Here is a 22969-nt window from a genome sequence, read left to right as displayed (position 1 = left end):
TTTCCTGGATGTTTTGTGTGAGAAACTTCTTAGGTTTAACATTTTACTTGGTTGATGTATCAATTTCTTCTATTGTAGCTTCTACTCCTGACATTCTCTCTTCCATCTCTCGTACTCTGTGCTTGTGATGCTTGTGTCTGTAGTTCTTGTTCTTTTTCCTAAGTTTTCCATCTCCACGATTGCCTCAGGTTATGTTTTCTTTATTGTTTCTACTTTCGGTTTCAGGCCTTTAACAGTTTTATTCACTTCCTTCTCCCATTTGATATATTTTGCTGTATTTCTTTCAGGGATTTATTCAATTCCTTCGCCTGTTTGGTTATATTGTCCCATATTTTCCTGAGGGATTTATTTTCCTCTTTTAAGGCCTCTATCCTTTTCATAACATCAGATTTAAGATTTTTTTTTCTTGCACGTTAGGTGTGATAGGATATCCAGGGCTTACTATAGTAGGATAGCTGGGTTCCAGTGGTGCCATACAGCCCTGGGTTTTGTTGCTTGTATTCTTTTTTTTTTTTTTTTTTTTTTTTTTAAGATTTATTTATTTATTATGTATACAGATTTCGTTATAGATGGTTGTGAGCCAACATGTGGTTGCTGGAAATTGAACTCATGACCTTTGGAAGAGCAGTCAGTGCTCTTACCCTCTGAGCCATCTCTCCAGCCCTTGTTGCTTGTATTCTTACACTGACCTCTAGCCACCTGGTTGTCCCTGGTATTAGCAGGCCTGGTGGTCTCTGATGGTATTAGGCCTTAGGGACAGCAGAGAGAGATGATGGTCTCAGATGACAGCAGTCCTCTTGTTTTCCTGGATGGCAGCAGGCCTTCAGGGAAACACGGAGATCTGGTAGTCTTGGTGGTAGTCTTGATGGTAGTCTTAGTGGCTACAGGTCTCTGCTGCTCCCTGATGGGGGAGGGCATGGGGCAGAACATGCCACTACTAGCACTGTTGTGGGAGTGTCCTCACCTGCTGCTTCCTGATGTCTGCCGGCCTCTGGGATTGATGGAGAGATGCAGCCCAGGAAATGGAGCATGCATGGGAGCTGCATCATGGAGTGTGCTGGGGAGATGGAGTACAGAAGGCCTGGGGCAGGGGGTGCCGCTGCTGGCATGCTCTAGGCTACAATTTTAGCGTTATGTTTAGGTTTTTAATAAACTTAGAGTTCTTCTTCTTCTTCTTCTTCTTCTTCTTCTTCTTCTTCTTCTTCTTCTTCTTCTTCTTCTTCTTCTTCTTCTTCTTCTATTTTTTATAGAATCGAAGGTAAGGGTCCTGTTTTGCAAAGCCTATCCAGGTGTTTTAGCACCACTTGTTAAAAGGACTGACCTACATGAAATGTTCTTGGTACTTCTGTTGAAAATTATTTGACCTTATATACAAGGTTTTATTTTGTAGTTTATTCTATCTTATTCCACTGATCTATATGTCAGTCTTGCACCACCACAACACTATTTTGATTACTGTAGTTTTGAGCTATGTTTTGAAATTTAAAAAAAAAAAACCTGAAACACCCAACTTTGTTCTTTTTCCTGGTTGTTTGGCAGTTCAAGATCCCTTGGAGTTGTACATAGATTTCAGAATTAATTTTTATACTCTTCAAAAGCAGATCAATGAAAATTTTGATGATTGCATTGAATATGTAGTCCACTGTGGTAATGTGGACAAGTTAATAGTTGTAAGTTCTCACAGCTATAAATGTGGGATGTATTTCCATTCGTTTTGTCTCTTTGATATTTTTAAATTAGCATCCTGCAATTTTTGTTATTCTTTCTTTCTTTCTTTCTTTCTTTCTTTCTTTGTGCTGTGGTAGATGGAATTTTCCCCCTTAGTTTCAGTTTTGGATTGGCCATTGTTAGAGACAGAAAGACAGCTTCCCTTGGTTCCTCAGAAAGACATGCATGTGAAGTTCTGCCTCTGAGGTGTGGCTAGAAGTAACTGTTGGGATTTTAAACATGTAATTTTTAGATTGTTAATAGAGCATTTGCAGGATATACTTACTAAAGCCTTGTGAAACCGACACGCTCTGCCAAAGTGAGCACCCCAGGTGCTTCACTGAAGTCCACTGGGTGGCCCTCAGGCACTGAAGTCCACTGGGTGGCCCTCAGGCACTGAGTCTACTGGGTGGCCCTCAGGCGCTGAAGTCCACAGGGTGGCCCTCAGGCGCTGAAGTCCACAGGGTGGCCCTCAGGCGCTGAAGTCCACTGGGTGGCCCTCGGGCACTGAGTCCACTGGGTGGCCCTCAGGCACTGAAGTCCACTGGGTGGCCCTTGGGCACTGAAGTCCACTGGGTGGCCCTCGGGCACTGAAGTCCACTGGGTGGCCCTCAGGCACTTAATGTTTCGCCTTTTGTTCTTCTGTCATTCCCTCCGCATTCCCTCTGAGTCTCCTGTTTGTAAATGGCCTCAATGCTTTTGCTCCCTGCAGCAAGTGAATAATGCATGCAATAAAAAGAATCCAAAATTGAATGTTAAAAGTCCAATGCACTTTCTCCTGAGGTTTCTTGGGTAATTTTACCAGGCCTTATGTTTTCCTTTGACTCAGCAGATCTGGCCAGAAGTCACACCATTTAAAAGTCCCTCTAACTTTATGTGCTTTGAAAGGTGTTTTGAATTAAGCCTTGAATTCAATGCTAGTTGAGTTTGATACCCTTCCTTCATTGTGTGCACGTGTGTGTGTGTGTGTGTGTGTGTGTGTGTGTCTGTCTGTCTGTCTGTGTGTGTGTGTGTCTGTGTGTAAGCATGTATATACAAGCTGACTACATCTGCTTTGGATGTATTTATATTTGAAAGGAAGCATTGCCAACAATCATTGGGAGCAAACTCATTCAGCTGCTTGGGGAAAATGCTAGTGGGTGGAATGTCTTAGATTTGTTGAAATTTATCTTCAGTGAAAATACACGTTTGAACACATTTGAATAAGCCAAAGACTCCATATGCCAGTGAACAGACTGATTTGGGAGGCATATAATTGTTCCTCCACTTCCTTCCTTACTAAGCAAGTGTGGGGAGAGGGTGCATGCGCACTCCATGGTGAAAATGTACATTCAGAAAAACATAATGTCCTCCCTCCTCCCTTCGTCTCCCCTGATCCATGTGTATCATGACACTGTGTGGTGTGCAGCCTACATATAAGGTAGACATCTTTCTCTAAGAGATGTGCTGTTTTGTGTGTGAAGGCTGCCATCTCACTGCAGAATCAGACCTGGACTCCAGTCCTTAGAACAGCAACAAGAGTTAAATCATTAGGAGTCATGTCCTCTGCACTCATGCACTTGTGGACTTGCAAAGACATTTGACATCTGGTAACAATACAAAGGTCTTTGTGTGTTTTCTGACTCTGTGTTCTAGAGAATTAACAGGAAATGCTATTCTGCCTCCATTCTGTGCATTTCATTGTGTTTTAATGATGTTTGTATTGTCCCAAAACTAGTGTATCAATTTCCATTTTGAATTTTTTTTTTTCTTTCAAGGTTTGAACAGGCTTTTATTACCAGTTTGATCAGCAGTGTGACAACGACAAAGGACAGTTACTTTTGGATAGCTCTTCAAGACCAAAACAATACAGGAGAGTACACCTGGAAGACAGTGGGACAGAGGGCTGAGCCGGTGCAGTACACACACTGGAACACACATCAGCCTAGTGAGTAGTCCCCTGTAACACCAGCTCAGCCCACTCCTACCCCACCCCTGCAAATCTGTTTCCTTGTCCCCAGATTCCCTCTGCCCTTTGGTCGTTTCCTTCAATTCTCCCTTCATGTTTTTTTTTTAATGCCTAGTTTAACTAACATGATCACAACAGGCCTGCATGAGATGACATAGGGTGGCCATCTTAAAGTTTATATGTACCACGTGATGTTGTCAGGGATGCAGCTACTGTTGGAAACCATACTTCCCTCAGTTATCGGAAAGTGTTGTCCTCCTTATGTCTTTCCCCTATAGACCTGCCTCATGGTCCATGAACCCCAGAGGAATAACCAGTCTAGAATACTCCAGGTACAAGAAATGAGCCAGCTAAGCAGTTCACAACTGTTCCCATGTGGCATCGTGGGGAATGTACGCCCTGTTACCAGAATGCTGTTCTTTTAAGTCTTTGTGGATTCCTGAAATTCAGCTATCAGAGCCATCCGCCCCGTGAGCTCATCCTCACATGCGCGACTCTGGGTCCCAGTGCACAAATCCCTGCCTGGTTGGCCAATTTCAGAGACGCTCATGGCTTCAGCCACAAACTGAGGTAGAACCAGTGAAGGATAGCCTTCGGGCTTGAGGGACGCTTAGGTTGACAGCCTAGATTACACACTCCTTCATTTCGACATAAACACATTTGGAAGGTTTGGTCCCTTCTTGTTCTGTGATGATGCATTAATAAGAAGGAGGCAGGAGATCTCCTTGGCATCTGATGGGTGTGAGAGGGCTCTGGCTCTTTCCTCCCAGAAGGTCCCCGGATCTTTGTTTAATTCATCTATCAACCTGGATACCAAACTGGGGGGGAGTCTTTACTACACTGAAGAGGTGGAGTACTAGTGAAGTGTGAAGTGGCATGGAACACCTCAGGGAAAGTGCCACACAGCATGCCCGTGATTTCACCACCACCACCACCACCACCACCACCACACCCCCGACTCAGAGGGAGGCTGAAGCAGGAGTGTCATGAGTTGGAGGCTAGCCTGGGCTATATATAGGAAGCTGGAGACCAGCTTGGACTACTTAGAGACCCTGTATAAAAAAGCCACATAAATCTAGGTATTGTTTTATTTTGTTTTTATAGTGTGTGTGTGTGTGTGTGTGTGTGTGTGTGTGTGTGTGTGTGGTGTGTTTGTGTGTCTGGTGCATATGTGTGTTTGTGTGTGTGTGTGTGTATGTGAATATGTGTTTGTGTGTGCATGTTTGTGTGTATGTGTGTGTTTGAGTATGTATATGTGTGTTTTTATGTGTATGTGTTTATGTGTGTGAGTGTGTATTTTTGTTTGTATGTGCACATGCATACATGTGCTACAGAGGATGTGTGGCAGTCAGTGGATAACTTTTGAAAGATCATGCAAGTCCCAGACTGAACTCAGGTTGCCAGGTTTGGCAACAGGTGCCTTTATCTACTGAGCCATTTTGCCAGCCCACTTTATTTTTCATTACTATAAAAGTCTAGTCTAAGACTAATTCCTAATTTCAACTCCAAATAACAATAGACAAGGTGTCACTAGTTTACAAAATTGAACAATTAAATTGTCAGCAGTTCTCACTATGGATAACATGACTATACGTGGTGAGTTTCCCTGGTCAGTTCCAATCTGCAGCTATTGTCCAGCATCTCTTAGTCACTGCATTCATATCTATGAGGGTCTCTGCAAACACCACAGCCATCGATCCACAAGAAGCAAGAAGGCAGTTCAGTTCAACATGACTCAGTAGCCCATGTTGGTTCAAATTTCAAAAGTCTGCCCTTGAGTCGTTTATTTTGGGCATATTTAAGCATGGCACAATTTGGGGAGGGTGGATTTCTTGGTGAAGGTGAACTCAATCCCATGTGTACAACAACGCTTAAGACGCCTCCCTAAGGATGGGTTCTGTAGGTTAACTGAGGAAAGCAGGTTCAAGATAAGGGTCTGGGGAAGGATCCAGTGTGGCCTTGCCACACGGTGCAAAGGTCACCAGGCTATCAACTGCATCCACTCCCAGCCTCCTGGGAGGAAAACAGGTCACACACCATCTCTCCCTTTAAAGAGACAGCCCCGTGTGTTTAGCATTGCTGTTTCCCCTAGTCCCTTGTCTAGGAGCACAAAGATGGTAATGCTTCCTACACATGTCCGTGCATTCGTTTGCGTGCCTAGTACCCACAGAAACCAGAAGAGGGTTTTAGATCCTCTGTAGCTAGACTTAATGATGGTTGTTAGCCAACAAGTGGCTGCTGGGAATTGAACCCAGATCCTATAGAAGAGCAGCCAGTCCTCTTAAATACTGAGTCATCTCTCTAATCCCTGCCTTTTGTTTTTCAATTTAAAGTCTTTCCACATCAATATTTGTAATTCAGTACTTTTAGTACTTCAATAGATATTAGTTTCTAACATATGAATTTTGGAAGGACGTATCCATTCAGGCCCCAGCAATAGAAACATGTGGGACAGACATGTGGGAAGATCGATCATGAGTTATCATTGACATCCACAGAGGAAGTACTTGCTGTTCCACCCCTAATTCAAAATATGGTAGAATTTGATGTCTTTGGAAATATAATTTTCTAAGTTTAAAAACACGTGGAGCCAAGCAATCCTAGGGTAGCACTGAGAAATTTCTGTTTCAAGTAACTAGAGGGTAAGTTATCTGGAGACAAATTAGAAAGCAAAGTCAAAGACATAGTAAAACTACAGCTTACATTTTTAGGCTCGTTTTTTCACTTACTCTCTAGGTGTGAGAAGCCATGAACCATTTGGATCAAATAAATATTAAGATCAGAACTGCCTGGCTGTGGCTGTAGCTAGTGCTCTCCTAGCCCACATGGGGCCCTAGGTTCCACTCATATCACCGAAGCCTAGTCTTAAGTAGGATGAGTCAAATAGCCACGAGAAACCGTATGGGCATAGTATGGAGAGAGAACCCACTACTGGGTCATTTTCAAGGTGAGACCCACTGTATGGCTTTAGGAAAGTTCATTTCTCCATCTGTTTCTTTCTAAGATAAGGATGGTAGTAGTGTCTTCCCGAATAAGTTTTTATGAGGATCAAATGAAATTTTACAGTGTTTGCTGCATCATAACCTTACCCTCTCTTGTTGGAATGTGTACTATCTTGTTTAAGTCTGGAGGCCTGTTAGGATTCTCATGCAGTCTCGTGGGGGGGGGGGGCTGTGTGTGTGTGTGTGTGTGTGTGTGTGTGTGTGTGTGTGTGTGTGTGTGTGTGTGTGATGGGCCAGCCACTGATGTGAATACTCTGGAAAATCCTAAGACTCCAAACGAAAGTCTGACTTACTCACTAATGTTTTCTTAACACCTATAACACAGCTTTAAATGTTTTAAAAGCATTTCTTTAGACTGCCTGAATTAAAAAAGAAAAGGGAAAGAACAAAGATGGCCATTTATATCCCCTGTGTTAGCTACATGGTTTAAATACCCGTACTTTCCAAAGACTTCCAGTTCCCAACCCAGCATGTAAGAAGCTTAGAAGTGGCTATGCCATCCTCATAACAAATAAGAAGCCAGACACTTCTAGTAATTCTTAGAGCCTTCAGAAAAATGCAATCAGAGGGCAAAGCCCTACTCTCTAAACCAACAGTTCTCAACCTGTGTGTTGCAACCCCTTTGGAGGTTAAATAACTCTTTCATAGGGGGTCACATAAGACCAGCAGAAAACATAGACATTTACATTACAAATGATAACAATAGCAACATTACAGTTATTAAGTGATAATGAAAATGATTTTATGGCTGGGGGGAGCAGGGTCACCACAACGTGAGGGACTGTGTTAAAGGGTCGCAGCATTAGGAAAGCTGAGAGCCACTGTGTAAATTGAAAAGACAGACAAGAAGGACGACAGAACCTCAGCCTCCTGGGACAGAAACTCACTAGCAGACTCTTCCCCTGGGTCCTGGGGCTGGGACAGGATAACTCAGAAGGCACCTGTGAAATTGCTGGAGGCTGGATGAGGATACCCTGGCCCCCGCCCAGGAGCGCCCCGGCACAGGGTGCTCCCCACGTCTGTGAGCTCTGCCTCTAGGAGCAATGGCAGATTCTCAGAGTGTTGGAAAAAAAACTCCTCATACTTCCAGCTGAGGGAGAGGTGAGGACATTCTGCCCTTGATAAAGCAGAAGAGACTATTGTAGGAGGAAGGGTAGTGCCCAATTGGCAACCTTCTCTAGCCGTCTTGTCCACACGAGAGGAGAAAGCCCTCACAGCTGAATACCACAAGCCAAAAACATTAAGATCAGGCTCAGAGGGTGTAGAGCGCCCACCTCCATGACAACTGACCTCACAGTGTTTACCAAGTTCCTGTTACCAAGTGTGTCACATCAAGATGCAGCAGAAACACTGCCACATGCTTATAAAGGCAGAGTATGCTGATTGGAGAAACTTAAGAAGCATCAGAACCTACAAGAAACCTACAAGAGAAACCTAGAAACCTACAAGAAGAACACTATGACAGGCAGATCTGGGCCCAGGGGTTCTGCTCAAACTATGGCACCAGCCAAGGACAATACGTGCAGTGAGCATCAAACCCCTACCCAGATCTAACCAGTGGACAGGAAATTCTCCACAGTTGAGTGGAGAGTGGGCACTGACTCTCACACGAACTCTGGTGCCCCATATTTGACCATGTCTTCTTGATGGGGAGGCCTGGTGGCACTCAGAGGAAGGATAGCAGGCTACCAAGAAGAGACTTGATACCCTTTGATCATATACAGGGGAAGGAGGTCCCCCTCAGTCACAGTCATGGGGAGGAGAATAGGGTGAAAGCAGGAGGGAGGGAGGAATGGGAGGATACACAGGGTGGGATAACAATTGAGATGTAATATGAATGAATTAATAAAAAAATTATAATGCAAGAAAATTTTTAAAAGAAGCATCAGAATCAGTCACATGACAGAAAGGTTGGAATTATCAAGCAACTTTGAAGGCTTTAATGGAAAGCAGAGAGATGGGCATTCTGGGGAAAAAAGACAAAAGAGCGAATACGAGGTGCAAGTGCTCTAACAGAATTGAAGTGTGCCTGTGGCTCTTTAGTACTGTGCACTTGCAGAGGAAGGGAACCTTGCACGCCAGTTATGACATAGAAATTTGAAAAGAATCTGAGAAGCAGAGAAAAAAAGACTGAAAGAAAAAGAGCAAACTACACAAGAACTGTGGGATAATTAATATCTTTAAATATCTTAAAATATCTTTAAATATGTGTCATGGGCATAGCAGAAGGACAGGAAAGTGAGAGAACAATGAGTGTCCCCAAACCAAAGATTCTAGAAGCTCAAAGAACAAGCAAGATTAGTTACCCTCCCCCCTTGAAAAACTACAACTATGCATATCATTTTCTTTTGGGGTTTTCTTTTTTTGAAAATTAGATTTCTTTTTCATTCAATATATTCTGATGATGGTTTTCCCTTCCTCTTCTCCTCCCAGTTCCTCACCACTTCACCTCCCATTCAAATACACCTCCTTTCTGTCTCTCATTAGAAAACAGTCATCTAAGAGACAATAGAATAAAACAAGATAAAAACAAACATCAGAATATGACAATACAAACAAACTGAAGGAAAAGAGCCCAAGAAAAGGCACAAGAAATATATACAAAACCAGAGACTCAGGCATTTGCACCCTCTGGAATCCCATAAAAACATAGAATCAGAAGCTGTATAGATATATAAAGGACCTGTAGAGTAAATAAAAGGGAAACAAAAATAATATTTTTTAAAAGAATGAAAAGAAGGAGGAGGAGGAGGAGGAGGAGGAGGAGAAGAAGAAGAAGAAGAAGAAGAAGAAGAAGAAGAAGAAGAAGAAGAAGAAGAAGAAGAAGAAGAAGAAGAAGAAGAAAATAATTAAAAACCCTACATGACATCATGAGACAAGGAGTCTCCAAAGATGACATTGAATTCATTTTCTGTTAGCCATCTCCTACTGCTAGGCTTATGGGCTACCCTTAAGAGCAGTTTGTTTGCTGAGCGTGGTGGTGCACGGCTGTCATCCCAGCACTCAGGGAGGCAGTGGCAAGTGGATCTCTGTGAGTTCGAGGCCAGCCTGATCTACACAATGAGTCCAGGACAACCAAGGCTACACAGAGAAACTACCTTCTCCATGTTCAGTGAGTTGTGTAGGTGTTGTCTTCAGCAATAGGCCCTTGGTGCCAGTTTGTGGAGAGCAATCTAACTTTGGCAGCAGCCTGGGTTGTTTGGGGATTCCCATGGGGCCCCTTTGGACAACAACTCAATTAGCTATGATTCATTCCCAGAACTGGAAGGTTCATTTGGTGACAAGAATGTCCACATGGGACTCTGTCTTCCCCATTATTTGAAGATTTCATTTTGATCACCTTCATATATGTATATATTTTACAAAGATTCAACTGTATTAAGTTTCTATACGACAAAATGGTTCTTAATTTTAGTTGTCCCTCCCTTTAGTCCCTTCCTCACCCTCCTTTCTTCTCCTCTTCCTCACTTGATCCTCCCATTTAGCCTCCCACCCCCTTCATGTGTAGCTATTTTATTTCCCTTTCCTAGGGCAATCTATTCATTCCTCGCCCCCTAGTCCCTTTCTTTACACCTAATCTCTGGTTCTATGGATTGTAGCTTGGTCATTGTGGTGGTCTCAATGCCATAGGGAGTGGCACTTGTTGGAATAGGTGTGGCCTTGATGGAGTAAATGTGGCTTTGTTGGAGGAAGTGTATAATTTGGGGGTGGGTTTTAAGATTTCAGATGCTCAAGCCAGGCCCAGTGTCTCTCTCTGTTTCTGCTGCCTGCCATCCAGCACCGTGTCTGCCTGCATGTGGTCATGCTTCCCACCATGATAATAATGGACTAAACTTCTGAACTGTAAACAAACCCCAATTAAACGTTTTCCATTACAGGAGTTGCCATGGTCATGGTGTCTCTTCACAGAAATAGAAACCCTAACTAAGAAAGTTATCATTGATTTAATTGGCTTACCAGCTAATATCATCATATAAACAAATGCAGATGCTATTTATCTCTCTGGGTCTGGATTATCTCATTTAGGATGATTTCATATATACACGTATATATGTATATGTATAAAGAGAGAGAGAGAGCTGAGTAATACTCCATTGTGTAAATATGTCACATTTTCTTTATTCATTCTTCTATTAAAGGCCATCTAGTTGTTTCCAGTGTCTGGGTATTATAAATGGAGCAGTAATGAACATGGTTGAGCAAGTGTTCCTGTGGTAAGATGAAGAGCCCTTTGGGTATATGCCTAAGAGTAGCATAAGTAGATGTTGAGGTAGATCGATTCCCATCTTTCTGAGGAGGAACCGCCACACTGATTTCCATAATGGCTATACATTTGCACTCCCACCAACAATGGAGGAGTGCTCCCCTTACCCCGCATCCTTGCCAGCATGAGCTGTCATTTGTTTTATTGATCTTAGCCATTCTGACAGGTAGAAGATGAAATCTCAAAGTGGTTTTGATTTCATTTCCCAGATGACTAAAGATTTACACATATCATTTTCAAACATCAGATAGACAAAAGGCGAAGGAGCCCGAGTAAGAAAGCGCCTTCCATACACTGGAGCAAAGACAGGACTGACTTCTGACCTCTCAGAAATCGTGCAGGCAAGAAGGGAGTCTGTGAAATAGCTGGTGATAAAGGTGGGGGAGGGGGATGACTAGGCGATCTACACGCTGTGAAATTATCCTTTAAGACTGAAGGAGAACTATTTTTATAAGATAAAAATTGAAGGCCATTTCACCAGTTGTCCTGGCCTTGCAAGAAAAAGAATACAGAAATGCCGACCCGTATTCTCCCGGTATGAATGGAGTGCCTAACCAGGGATGAGCAGAATTCTGGGCAACTGCAGTGTGTCACTGTAGTTCCATCAGCTGTGACAAGTGGGCCACTGTGGTGTGACATCTATGGTGAGGGAGACTGTACAGGCAGGAGGGAAGGGGCTGGGTGCAACAGTCACCATCCCATTCCATTTTCAGCAGACCTAGAACTACTATTTTAAAAGTTTAATCATTTTTTAAAATTCAGCTTTTTAAAGATGCATGTAAAGTTGACATTACAATAACTGGGGTGGTGTGTGTGTGTGTATGTGTGTGTGTGTGTGTGTGTGTGTGTGTGTGTGTGTGTGTGTAAGCATTAGTTTAAGGAATCTGTGTGGAAATGTTTGGCTTCACACAGCTCAGGGACAGGAAGCCCCACAGCCATGCTGTGGACCATCCCCTTGTCCTTCACTCTGCACACCACTGTGTGGGTGAGAACAGCACAGCTTTGTGTCACTGTGCTGCCGAGAAGGAACAGCTCTAGGATCATGTCTATATCCTGGAATTTTGTTAGGAGTGTCTATACCTATCAAAATAAATTAATATGTTTTGAGCAGACAAAATTTTTTTGGTTTTCCATGCTAACTTCCTCAGGGCATATTTAGATGTCTAAAATCTGGAAATGAAGCAGAGTGCCCTGTCATTCATAAGTTTCGGCTGTAATTTATTTGAGTGGCATTACTCTCTCTCTCTCTCTCTCTCTCTCTTTTCCCTGAAGCAAAAATAATGCTGCGATGCTCAGCGTGGCTGTGCAGGCTGACTGACATTGAGTAAATTGTCTCTGAATAAGATGAAAATGTAAATTGTTTCTGGGGAAAATAGCAATATAAAAGGCCCTGTGTTTCTCTTTTCCTTTTAAATTGCAGCTTGTAGAAACACCACCTTAAATCACATCTCCTCTTTTGCCTGTCACAAAAGAATCCATTAGCTTAGGCCCCATGGCAGACTCTTAATCCAGCATAAACTGACTACCTAAATTGACCAGCGAACAGGAAGCCCAAAGCTTTTTATAAACTCAGCCACGGCTGTCCTTAAGGTATGCCTACCAGATAAGCAACCCATGGTAAAATCACAGTTTGGCTGGTTTTTTTTTTTTCCCAACTCTGTCTTATGTTCATTAAATATTATAATGAATCACTAAGAAATTGATAAACTGTGTTCAGTACTGTTTCAGCTCTATCCCCAGTCCTGCCAGAGTCTTTCCTAAAAATAGACCTCAGATATCAGATTGTTTTATTCACAAATATTGCAATATTATCACTAAAATATAAGGACTTCTCTGTCAAAGGCATACTACACTGATCGCCCTTGAAACTATAATTCTTTTTTTTTTTTTTTAAACACAGTTAATTCACCTTATTTTCTTGTATAAAAACCTCCATGTGGTGGCCACAGTTGGAGCCTGGGTCCTCTGAACAGAGACTCTGGTGTGGGTTTTCACAAGATGATCAGTGAATTCCTGATAAGGAGACTTGGTGAACACAGTCCCTTTCCAGAGGTCAAATGTCAGGTAGCTGTAGGTCTTGGAGATGGCATCAAAAGTGACCTTGGCAAAGTTGCCCAGGGTGGTAGTAAGCCCTTGGCTGATGTGTAGCAGTCATCAATACCAGCCATCACCAGTAGCTTCTTGGGCACAGGAGCAGAGATGATACCATTGCCTCTGGGGGTAGGAATGAGCGCCACAGTGGCCTGTCACATGGAACAGTGTGTGGCTTGACAATCTTGTTCCCCTAGTAGCCTCTCCATACAGGGATGATGGAAAGCTTGGCCAAGACGATGACCTTTCAGATAGCAGTGGCTACCTCCTTGGGGCACTTAACACCAAGACCAACGTGACCATTGTAGCCCCCAATAGCGACAAAAGCCTTGAACCTGGTCCGCTGGCCAGCCCGTGTCTGCTTCTGTGCTGGCATGATCTTGAGAACATCATCCTTTAGGGATGTACCCAGGAAAAAGTCAATAATCTTGGATTCCTTAATGGGCAGGGAGAACAGATAAATCTCCAAGGAACTGATCTTCATGTTCTTAACCAGGCAGCCCAGCTTGGTGACAGGGATCCACTCCTTGTCTTCAGCTTTACCCCTAGGAGCCCCACTGCCACAACCACTGCCATGGCCTTGGCCACAAGGTTGGCCCCTAGGGCCTCTGCCCAATCATCTAAGGAAGCTGCCCGAGGCCTCCTAATCATGATCCCCAGGTCCTCTGGCCCTCCCACTGCACCCACGTCATCCACCATTTGGTGTTTTCCCAAAGAAGAAGAAGCAAAACTATAATTCTTTAACATCATTAACATCATAAATCTTTCAGTTAATGTTCAAATATCTAAGTTACATCTAGACATACAAATATATACATACATATATATATATATATATATATATATATATATATATATATATATTCTAACTACTTTAAGCATATTTTCAGATTTGTTTGAATCAGGATCCAAACAGCATTTACATTCTGTAATTGATTAGTAAAGTCTCCTAAAGTTTGTTTTAATGTCTAGATTTTTCTCTCCATCCCCTTTTTCCTTTATACTGTATTTAGCGATTTAAGTGGGTTATTCGTCTTATAAATTTTCTAAAGTCCACACTTCATTGTTTATCAGAGACCTGATCAAAATTGAGATTTATTTTAACTTAGAAAAAGTATGTTTATGTCATTCTTTGTTCTATATAGCGTGTCAGAATGTCCAGTCTTCTCTCTGTTGTGACAAGGAGTTTTTGATGACCAATGAGCATCTTCGTTGATTCAAAAGAGTGGGGTTTTACTGTTCATTGGCTTGGTTTGGGAATTAAACTCAGGGCCTTCACCTGATAGGCAAGTGTTCCACTACCAAATTCCATTGCCTGAAGCATTCAAAGTGTCTTAACTTATAGCTGGAATATTTCTGTAAGAAAGCAACTCTCTGCAATCAGTGTTTTGTTTCCTTTGTGGTGCAGATGTTGTAGGAAAGCCAGCAGAGATGCTTGGTGCTTTTCTCCTCCTAGCTTCCAAAAGGATTATTTCCTCACTGGTGTCTTCCAATGGTGACCAATTAGAGGCTGGGGGGCTCCTTCAGTGTCACAGTGACGTGAGTTCTGTAAGTGTGGGTATACCTCAATCTATAGCAGCTGTCCTTTTGCACAGAAACAGAAATGTTCATTGTACTCCGGGTAGATTCCAGGAAGTGGAGACAGAGCTACAGGGGCAAACAGGGGGTCACCTCCAGCTAAGGTGGCACAATGCTTTTCTAGGGTTAAGTGTATGCTTCAGATACGTCCAAGCAGACGAAAAGAACTTCAGCTCTGGATCGGGGCCATTCTTAGATCTATCACGTGGGACCAGCCAGGGTGCCAGATCTTCTAAATCAGTTGGAACCTGCCAGCAAAGGACAACCGGATCCTGGGGAAACGGGACAGAATTGTGTGCCTAAAGGTGCCCTTCTCGGAGTGAGGGCTAGGAAGCCTGTCACATCAACCAACAGTGATCAGCACGGTGGAACTTACGGCTCCTCTGGGTTCTGAAATTAAGTGCCACACACTGCGCATGTGCTCAGCCTCGTTCCTGAGCCCATGGCTAGGTCTCTTCATAGCCAAGCAAGGTAATTGGTGACAAGAGTTCTCCCAGGGAGAGAACCATGCTGGGGGCGGGGGTGGGACAGGACAGAGCAGGACTGGATGGGATGGGGACACAACACACCATAAACTCAGCTCAAGAGGAGGCTTGTTCTCATGAGCCTTTAAAAACACTGGCCAAAACCAACTTAGGAGGAAAGAATCTATTCAGTTTACACCTTCCAATCATAACAGTCCATCATCAAGGAATTCAAGACAGGAACCTGGACCCAGGAACTGAGTCAGAGACCTTGGTGGAACCGCTCCTTAATGCCTTGGTCCCTCCGGCTTGATCAACTGCCTTTCTTTTACATCCACAGTGGGCTGGGCCCTCCTGCACTACTTAGCACTCAAGAAAATGTCGCACAGACATGACCACAGGCCAGTTTGATAGAGGCAAGTCCTCATCCGCGAGGGCCCGTCCTCGCAGATATGTCTCAGCTCTTGTCAAGCTGACAAGAATTAAGCAATAACACAGCGACCATATCCTCAAGAGAAGTCATTCCTCCAGCAGCCGTGCATCGGATACATCTCTAGGCCTCGATACCATCTCACAATCCAGCCTTCACTAATTCCGTGGCCTGTGGCAAGTCATAACATCTTCACACTGCAATTTTTCCATCTGGAAAATGCCACCACCATCTCTGGCTGCGAGAATTTTTTAAAGTAATCCGCAGAAAGACCCACATAAAGTGGCCAACACAGAGCTGAGCAGATTGGGGAATTCAATGAAGCTTACCTTCTCTGTCCCAGGAGCTTTGCTTTACTCCGTAGAAGACGGAACAAGGAAGAAGATGAGGCAGGTGGAGCCTCGAGAAGTGAGAATGTGAGAGAGCTGAGAAGGGAATTGGAGGTAACTGGACAGACCAGGTTGAATAACTCTCTAGAGACACCATGGCCTGTCGATGCCGCCCCCGACCAGCAGGAAAGACACCAACACTAGGAACTCTTCTTGCAGCAGTTTATTCAGGAACTTTGACTACCGGAGTGACCTCGGGAAAAGCTCCCACAGAACCTTTATAGTGTGCCTGGTCCTATCAGAGACTGCCACATTGTCGCTCTTGGTTGGTGCGTTCGGATCATGCCACCTCACACTATGCCTTCAGGCATGCGCATAAGGGGCTCGCTCAAGGGCGCATTGCGCATGCGCATAAGGGGCGCATTGCACTGGGGAAGCAGCAGGGGGCGCTGCTATCTGTGGCTCTCCACAATGGCCCAGCATAATTCCTTCCGGTCCTGAGACCACAATTGGCTTGATTTGGTTGGTTTATGTTTAAGGATTTGGCCAGAGAGGTCAAAGTTCATAGCTCTCACAGCTCAACTAGCTTTCCGTGATTAGCTGTGGTACAAGGGAAAGTCTAAAATCATGAATTAGGCCTTCTTAATCACAGAACATTTTTTGTTCATTTGTTTTTTGTTTGGTTGATTTTGTTTTGTTTTTTGTTTGATTGTTGTTGTTGCTGCTGCTGCTGCTGCTGCTGGCATTTTAGAGAGATGGTGAAGGGGAGCAGGGAGGAACGGTGGGCCCAGAAACCCACTGAAATGTGAGATTTGAGGTTGACCAATGAGGAGAGGGATGACATCTTCCCTTCTCCAGCGGGAACTCAGTTAGCCAATGGAAGAGCAGCTTCTTCAGGAGAAGCCTGCCTCCGCCGTTTCTCTTATCCTTCTCTTATTATTGCAGTTGGCAAGCTTCCCCACAAACTGACTTACAAACTCGGTTTGTATCTCCCTTAGCCCAGCCTCCCTTTATTACACCACTTTACTGCTGCTCGGGGGGCTGAAACTCAAAAATTTGGGTCAAACGATACATTAAGTTAGCCACTTTAGAATACCAATAACACTCCTGCAGCACTTTTCATCTTCATGGAGGACCACAAACATCTCCTTCCCCCCTAATGAAGATGACTTGAATATCCACAGCATCCAAACCAGAGCTAGTTAATCATTGTCTCACACGGGGAAGTGAGACGAAATGCAAGGCCAACAAAAAAGTAGTACTGTAAACTTGCTGATTCAAACCTTTTAAAAATTCTTAAAGACACAGCAGCACTTGTCTCTCTCTCTCTCTCTCACACACACACACACACAAATATTCCCAGTTTTGTAATGAAAACACCCATAAGAATTATAGGCGTGATTTTAGCTTTCTGTCTCACAGTCTTTTTTAATAATCATTTCATTTGATCTTCATGAAGACCCATGAGAAGAAAAAGAATTATTTATTTTCAACAAGACTTATTGTAGTTCATTAATCAACTCAAATGCCGCGTTATTAAATATTTGTGCTGAAACTAGTACCCCAGACTTAGACTCCAAGTTGGAAATTCTTTCTAGAAGATTTCCTACTTGTGCTCAGTGGTAAGTGAAAGTCTCACCGGGGTGCCGTAAAGGAAGGGCAGGGGAACCAGATGAAGTGCGCGTCTCCCCGTAGACTAGACCAGCACCCCAGTGTAGTATTATGTATGGGCCTCCCCTCTGGCTTCCACAGTTCAGTTGTACTTCAGAAAGCACGCACCTTTCCTCTGTTACTCATGATCCAGCTAGGTTGTGGGCCCTTCCCAAAGTTATATTCACCAGACCTTTAGCACTCTGTTCATGGCAGAGGCAGCTGTCTGAGCTCTGCGCTTGCCTCTTCCTAACCCCACCGCCAACACCTTTAGCACTTCCGAGCTGTCTGGGCCTCCATAGGTATCTGTTGGCCTTTGAACTCTTCTTCAATGTCAGCCATGCTTAATGTAGCTCCTACTTTGCATCTACTTGTTTTCACCTTTGTGGCTCTGTTTGATGCATAAGCAGCTTGTTTGTACACATAAGGATAACTCTAGCTACACAGTATCTGGAACACAAAGTAGCCATTTCTTCTAAAGGGGAATTAAACCAGATAAATACCCGGTGCCAAATGACTACATTGTTTTAAAATGCTTTTAGGGCCAAAATTGTCATGAGTCCCCAGGGACACCCTCCAGGATCACTTGATTTTTTTTTTTTACAAGATCACCTTGAAAAGACTTTTCCTTTTTCATCTTTCAAAATTCAGCTCAAATGGCACCTCTCGTAAACTCTTGGCTGGCAGATGTCTTTGGGCAGACTCTGTTGCTCCTTCTGAACTCTCCTCCAGAGCTTTGAGCGTCCCCTACCCTAGATCCAGGCATGTTGTAGATGCACAATTCTGTGTGGTTGCTAATGCCAACTAGCTAATGCCTGAACTCAAGGGAATAAAGGAACAATGACAGTCTCACTCAGTTTTAAAGACAGGATTGTGTTCAACTACTATCCACTGAAATGTGAAATGCATATTTTCAGTGGTTCTATAAAGTATATAAATTTTACACAAAATTAAGAAATGTCACTCAGTCTATACCTTGTCTCTATGGGCCAGCCATGGCAGTCCACACCTGTAGTCTTAGCTTTCAGGAGACAGAGAAAGGGAGATTGCAAATATGAGCCCAGCCTAGACCGGTTATCAAGACCATTTCTCCAAAATCTTCATTAGGAGTGCAAACACTTGTTTCTATGAAAATGTATATTTCCTGTTCAGCATACAAAGAAGAAGGAGCAAGTGAAGGTTTGTCCATCACTGAAGAGGTTTCACCACTAATATTTTACGCAGTGTTTACCGTGAAATTGGTGTGCTTTGTGTCCCATTTACAAGTCATGTCCCTTCATTCCCTGAGATCGGCTGTTTCTGCCTCCAAACCCCCTGAGATTTATCCCAATTCAACAGTGTATCTCGTTTTTTCTATTCTCCATGGTTTGTGGCTTAGAGTTTGGGTCTTTGTTGTGTTTCTTGTCTGCCTTGAATCCATTATTCATGTGCCTCCTCATTTGGCCCCGATGCGCCTCGCTCTCAGGGGGATGAGCACCATGCACCTCGCATTGTGATATCCTCAATGTGGTTTCAAAGCGCATCCCTGAGCGCTGGGGCCTGCTCCAGCTTCACATCAGAACGGCACCTCATTTCCCACCGTAGACAATGTCCAAATTTCAGGCTTCACAGCATCTTTTCTCTCACCGTTCTGTTTCCTGTTCTTCTGTCTAGAGATGAAAAGAAATGAGATAATTGTGCCAATAAAGCTTTTTTTTTCTTTCTTTCTTTCTTTCTTTTTTTTTTTTTCATCTTCATTGTTCTTCTCTGGTGCTTTATTGTGACATGTCAATTATTCAACACTCCAGAGAGCTGTCTTTGGAGCCCAAGATGATATAATCGTATTATATTAAGACGCTGTTTTCTGCTCTTAGGCTACAGTGGTGGCTGCGTTGTCATGCGAGGAGGAAGTTCACTTGGTCGCTGGGAAGTGAAGGACTGTAGCGACTTCAAGGCAATGTCTCTGTGCAAGATGCCAGTCAAAATCTGGGAGAAAACAGATGTCAAAGAGAGTTGGGACTTTCACCCCTGCTATATGGACTGGGAGTCAGAGTCTGGCCTGGACAGTTGCTTCAAGGTGATGGCGATGTTATCTGCATATTCCTTTGGTCGACATATTCCATTCTTTTAATGCTAAGACTTTCTATTGCAGTGCCTGCCACTATCCACTGCTTTCCGCTTCTTGTGTTTCTATTCCAAATAATTCTAATATTAAAAATGATGGTGGATGTCCCCAGTGTCACTGAAGGCAGAAGTGCCATGTGTCAGTATTAATCACAAGGAAAATAGCCCTATGCACTAGTCAGCCACCCTAGGGTCTTTCCTACGACTCTAAAATGCTTGCCCGGTTCCTAAAACTGCTGGCAGGTTTTGTAGTGTTTCACCTGCCAGAGTTCAAGGCCCAGGATGGAAGAACACTCCAGGAAGTCAGGCAAAACAATTTTACTGCTCACAGATAGGCTGTAAGGAACAGTAGAATTCTAGGATCCGAGCGAGCCTATCCCTCAAGGCTCAGAAAAGCTACCCAGGGTGGCAGATGGATTCTCTTCCTATCACAGACAAGGGACTCAGAAAGCACTGTTCTCTGGGCCTCAAGAGCCACTTAGGTCCACTGGAATAAAATCCTGCCGGACTCCCTGTTCTGGGAGGGACAAGGACAGTTCTTCCTTTCCATGGGATGTGGCATTTTCAGTACATCTGAACTAAATTTGCAATCAAAGAAAGAGAAAAGTAAGGCCAGCCATGGTCATTTATGAAATTGTTTTCCTATAATAAGTACAAAGGCACCAGCCAGTGCTGCTTACACTGCCAAGCATATATCAAGTAAAAGAAGCTACACTCCATGGGTATTAAAATTGTGCCGTTCTATGTTGTTTGTAAGCCCATGCATAAGGCACTTACTATGAAATAATTCTTATACTAAAGATAGACTTTAAAGCTGATAAACAAAAAAAATTAATAAAAAATAAAATAAATAAATAAATAAAAATAAAGGCTGATAACACCTGAAGATCAAACAGGGTAATATAGATAGTTGGTATGAATATGTATTTATATATGTGTATATGTACATATATATAGATATACATGTAAATATACATAAACATATATGTAAATGCTTAGAGGAAGAAGGTTTGGAGACTAAGATGTTGAAATATTTACATATATATAATGAGGTATCTTGGGATTGGGACTTAAGTCTAGATACAAAATTTCATTTGTTTCACATACACTATGTATGCATGGCCTGAAGGTCACTTTCTGCAGCATTTGGAGCATGAAACGGTCTACCTACTTATAAGTCAGAAAGCGAGACTGTCACTACTTTGCAAGTTTCAGGTTTTAGAGTAGTTCATAACTTCAGTTCCCATGAAAAGAATGTTCATTCTATATATGAGATGTACATATGATCTACATGAAGAATCCTTGAAGAAGTGTCTGTTTACAAATCAAACTTCAGATCCTAGATTTAAACCAATTACAATTGTCTTATTAAAAATATCCCCCTTTAAAAAAAAACCAGCCTTAAGTTTGGTGGTCTTCTCTTGGCGCATGCTATGGATAGCAATTCTCCAAATCTGTGGAGAAAGTTTTCCACTGTCATCTGGGCACAGGCAGGATGCAGATAGTATTCTGCAGTACAGATATAGCAGAAAACACAAGTGGATGCACTCCATTTAAATGTGTACACACACACACACACACACACACACACCTACACAAAATTCATAAATAAAGGGCCCAGACAGGACCTCATGGAACAGTAAGTTAAGCTTCAGAAATGAGTAAACTGAGGCCAGTGTGATAAGTCATTTTCTCAAGATCACAATTCCTTATTGACAGAGTTGGAATAAATCCCCGGGTCCTGGGACTCCCAGTACAGTGGGTTTGGCCATTCATCACCCTGATGTGTCAACAAACCCAAGGTGTACTTGATGTGCGTGGTGCTGGGATTTATGAATTTAGAGCGATTCGGGGAGAGGTTCTCAGCGGAGGCAAGTTTTGACATATAATTTAAAAGATGGAAAGGCTATGCTGTGGTCCACAGGACTCGGAAAGGCATTCATTCTGGTCTCGGCAAATCAGAGTGTGGTGAAAGCTGGCCTCAGAGTACACCTGCAGCACGCAAGCTTAGTAACCTCGGTTACACACAGTAAGGGTGCTGAGGCCCTGGGCTGGGAGCTTCGGGTCTTCCGCCTCTTGCCTGATCTTAAGACAAAAGGGAGGCTCCAAAAACAACTTACTCCTTTCACCACATCTGGTAAGCAGCAGAGAATGTAGGTACCGTGGTGCTGCCTGCTCAGCAAAGACCCAAAGACCCTAGAAAAAGATCCACTCTTGGCCTTCAGCCTTTTCTCCTGGGCTGTGATGGATTCAAGAACTTCACTGTCATCCCACGAATTCTAACTTGTCCATAGGCAGGCTGCTGGAACGGAAATGGATGGATTCTGGAAGCAAGGAGCCCTGGGCCTAAGCCAGATTTATAGGTGTGCGACCTGGTATTCTTGATATCTCTTGACCTGGTTTTCCTAATATGTTGACAAACATTTATTAAAATAATACTCCATGTCTGTCCTAAGAGATTTAGTGAAAAAGAAACCTTTGTTGTTGTTTTTCAAGACATGGTTTCTCTGTGTGGCCTTGCCCGTCGTGGACTCGCTTTGTAGCTGGCGTTGAACTCACAGCGACCACCACCCAAGTGCTGGGATTAAAGGCGTGCGCCACCACGCCCGGCTTCAAAAAAATAATCTCAATGAAGACTTAATAAAGGGGCGGAAGTCTAGCACAGTGGAAAGAGCGCATGCTCAGTATGCAGGAAGTCTCCCACTTCTCGCCCCCTCGCACCTCTCCAAAAGAAGAAAACCAAGCTGCTCAGCAGAGCTCTCACCATCTTCGCTCTGTCTCCTGTGCCTCTGCAGGTGTTTCATAGTGAAAAGGTTCTGATGAAAAGATCGTGGCGAGAAGCCGAAGCCTTCTGTGAGGATTTCGGAGCGCACCTCGCAAGCTTCGCCCACATAGGGGAGGAAAATTTTGTGAACAAGCTGCTGCATTCAAAATTTAATTGGTAAATGCTCCTTAATATTAAGAAAACTATAGTCAAAAGTTGTCTCCTGGTAGTGCCTTTTTAGGGATGAGTATCCCAAAGGGTTGTCTAAAACGTCACTTATTCGTTTCACGTTTAAAAATAGTCAGTCACGACTTGTGAAAGAAGAAATATGGCCTCGTACAGTTTTGTGTTTATATTGCACCAAGTTCACGGTGCATAAAACAAAGAACAAAGTGATGGTTGTTTAAATATTCAGAATCTTTTCTTGTGCCTTCAATCACATTTTTAGAGCTTTCCTTCCAACAGTAGCTATCGTGGTGGATTTCCAAGTGTTGTCTGAGGACTCTAGGGGTCTTGGAGTAAATAGGACCATCTGACAAGGATTTTCTATAGATGAGAGTCCATTTACAATTTTGTTTACGAGGGGAATCCCAACAACTTAAAAACAAAATCCAGCCTAGCTCTCCAATTGTCCATTTG

At 43.3% G+C, this 22969-nt stretch overlaps 1 protein-coding gene across 1 annotated transcript in view; it reads left to right on the top strand.

Moving 5' to 3' along the window:
- The window catches only part of PLA2R1 (phospholipase A2 receptor 1), a 124693-nt gene that overhangs the window by 64689 nt on the left and 37035 nt on the right, over window positions 1-22969 (top strand). The window contains exons 11-13 of the mRNA XM_084799795.1: window positions 3465-3634; window positions 19317-19519; window positions 22362-22507. Of these exons, the coding sequence (XP_084655921.1) occupies window positions 3465-3634; window positions 19317-19519; window positions 22362-22507 (519 nt within the window). The remainder of the gene's footprint in view (window positions 1-3464; window positions 3635-19316; window positions 19520-22361; window positions 22508-22969) is intronic.

This window comes from Acomys minous (assembly GCF_964271855.1).
Source record: "Acomys minous genome assembly, chromosome: 10".
In the NCBI taxonomy this organism is placed as follows: Eukaryota; Metazoa; Chordata; class Mammalia; order Rodentia; family Muridae; genus Acomys; species Acomys minous.
The sequence above is the reverse complement of the archived record's forward strand: the minus strand, read 5'-3'. Positions and strand labels throughout refer to the sequence as shown.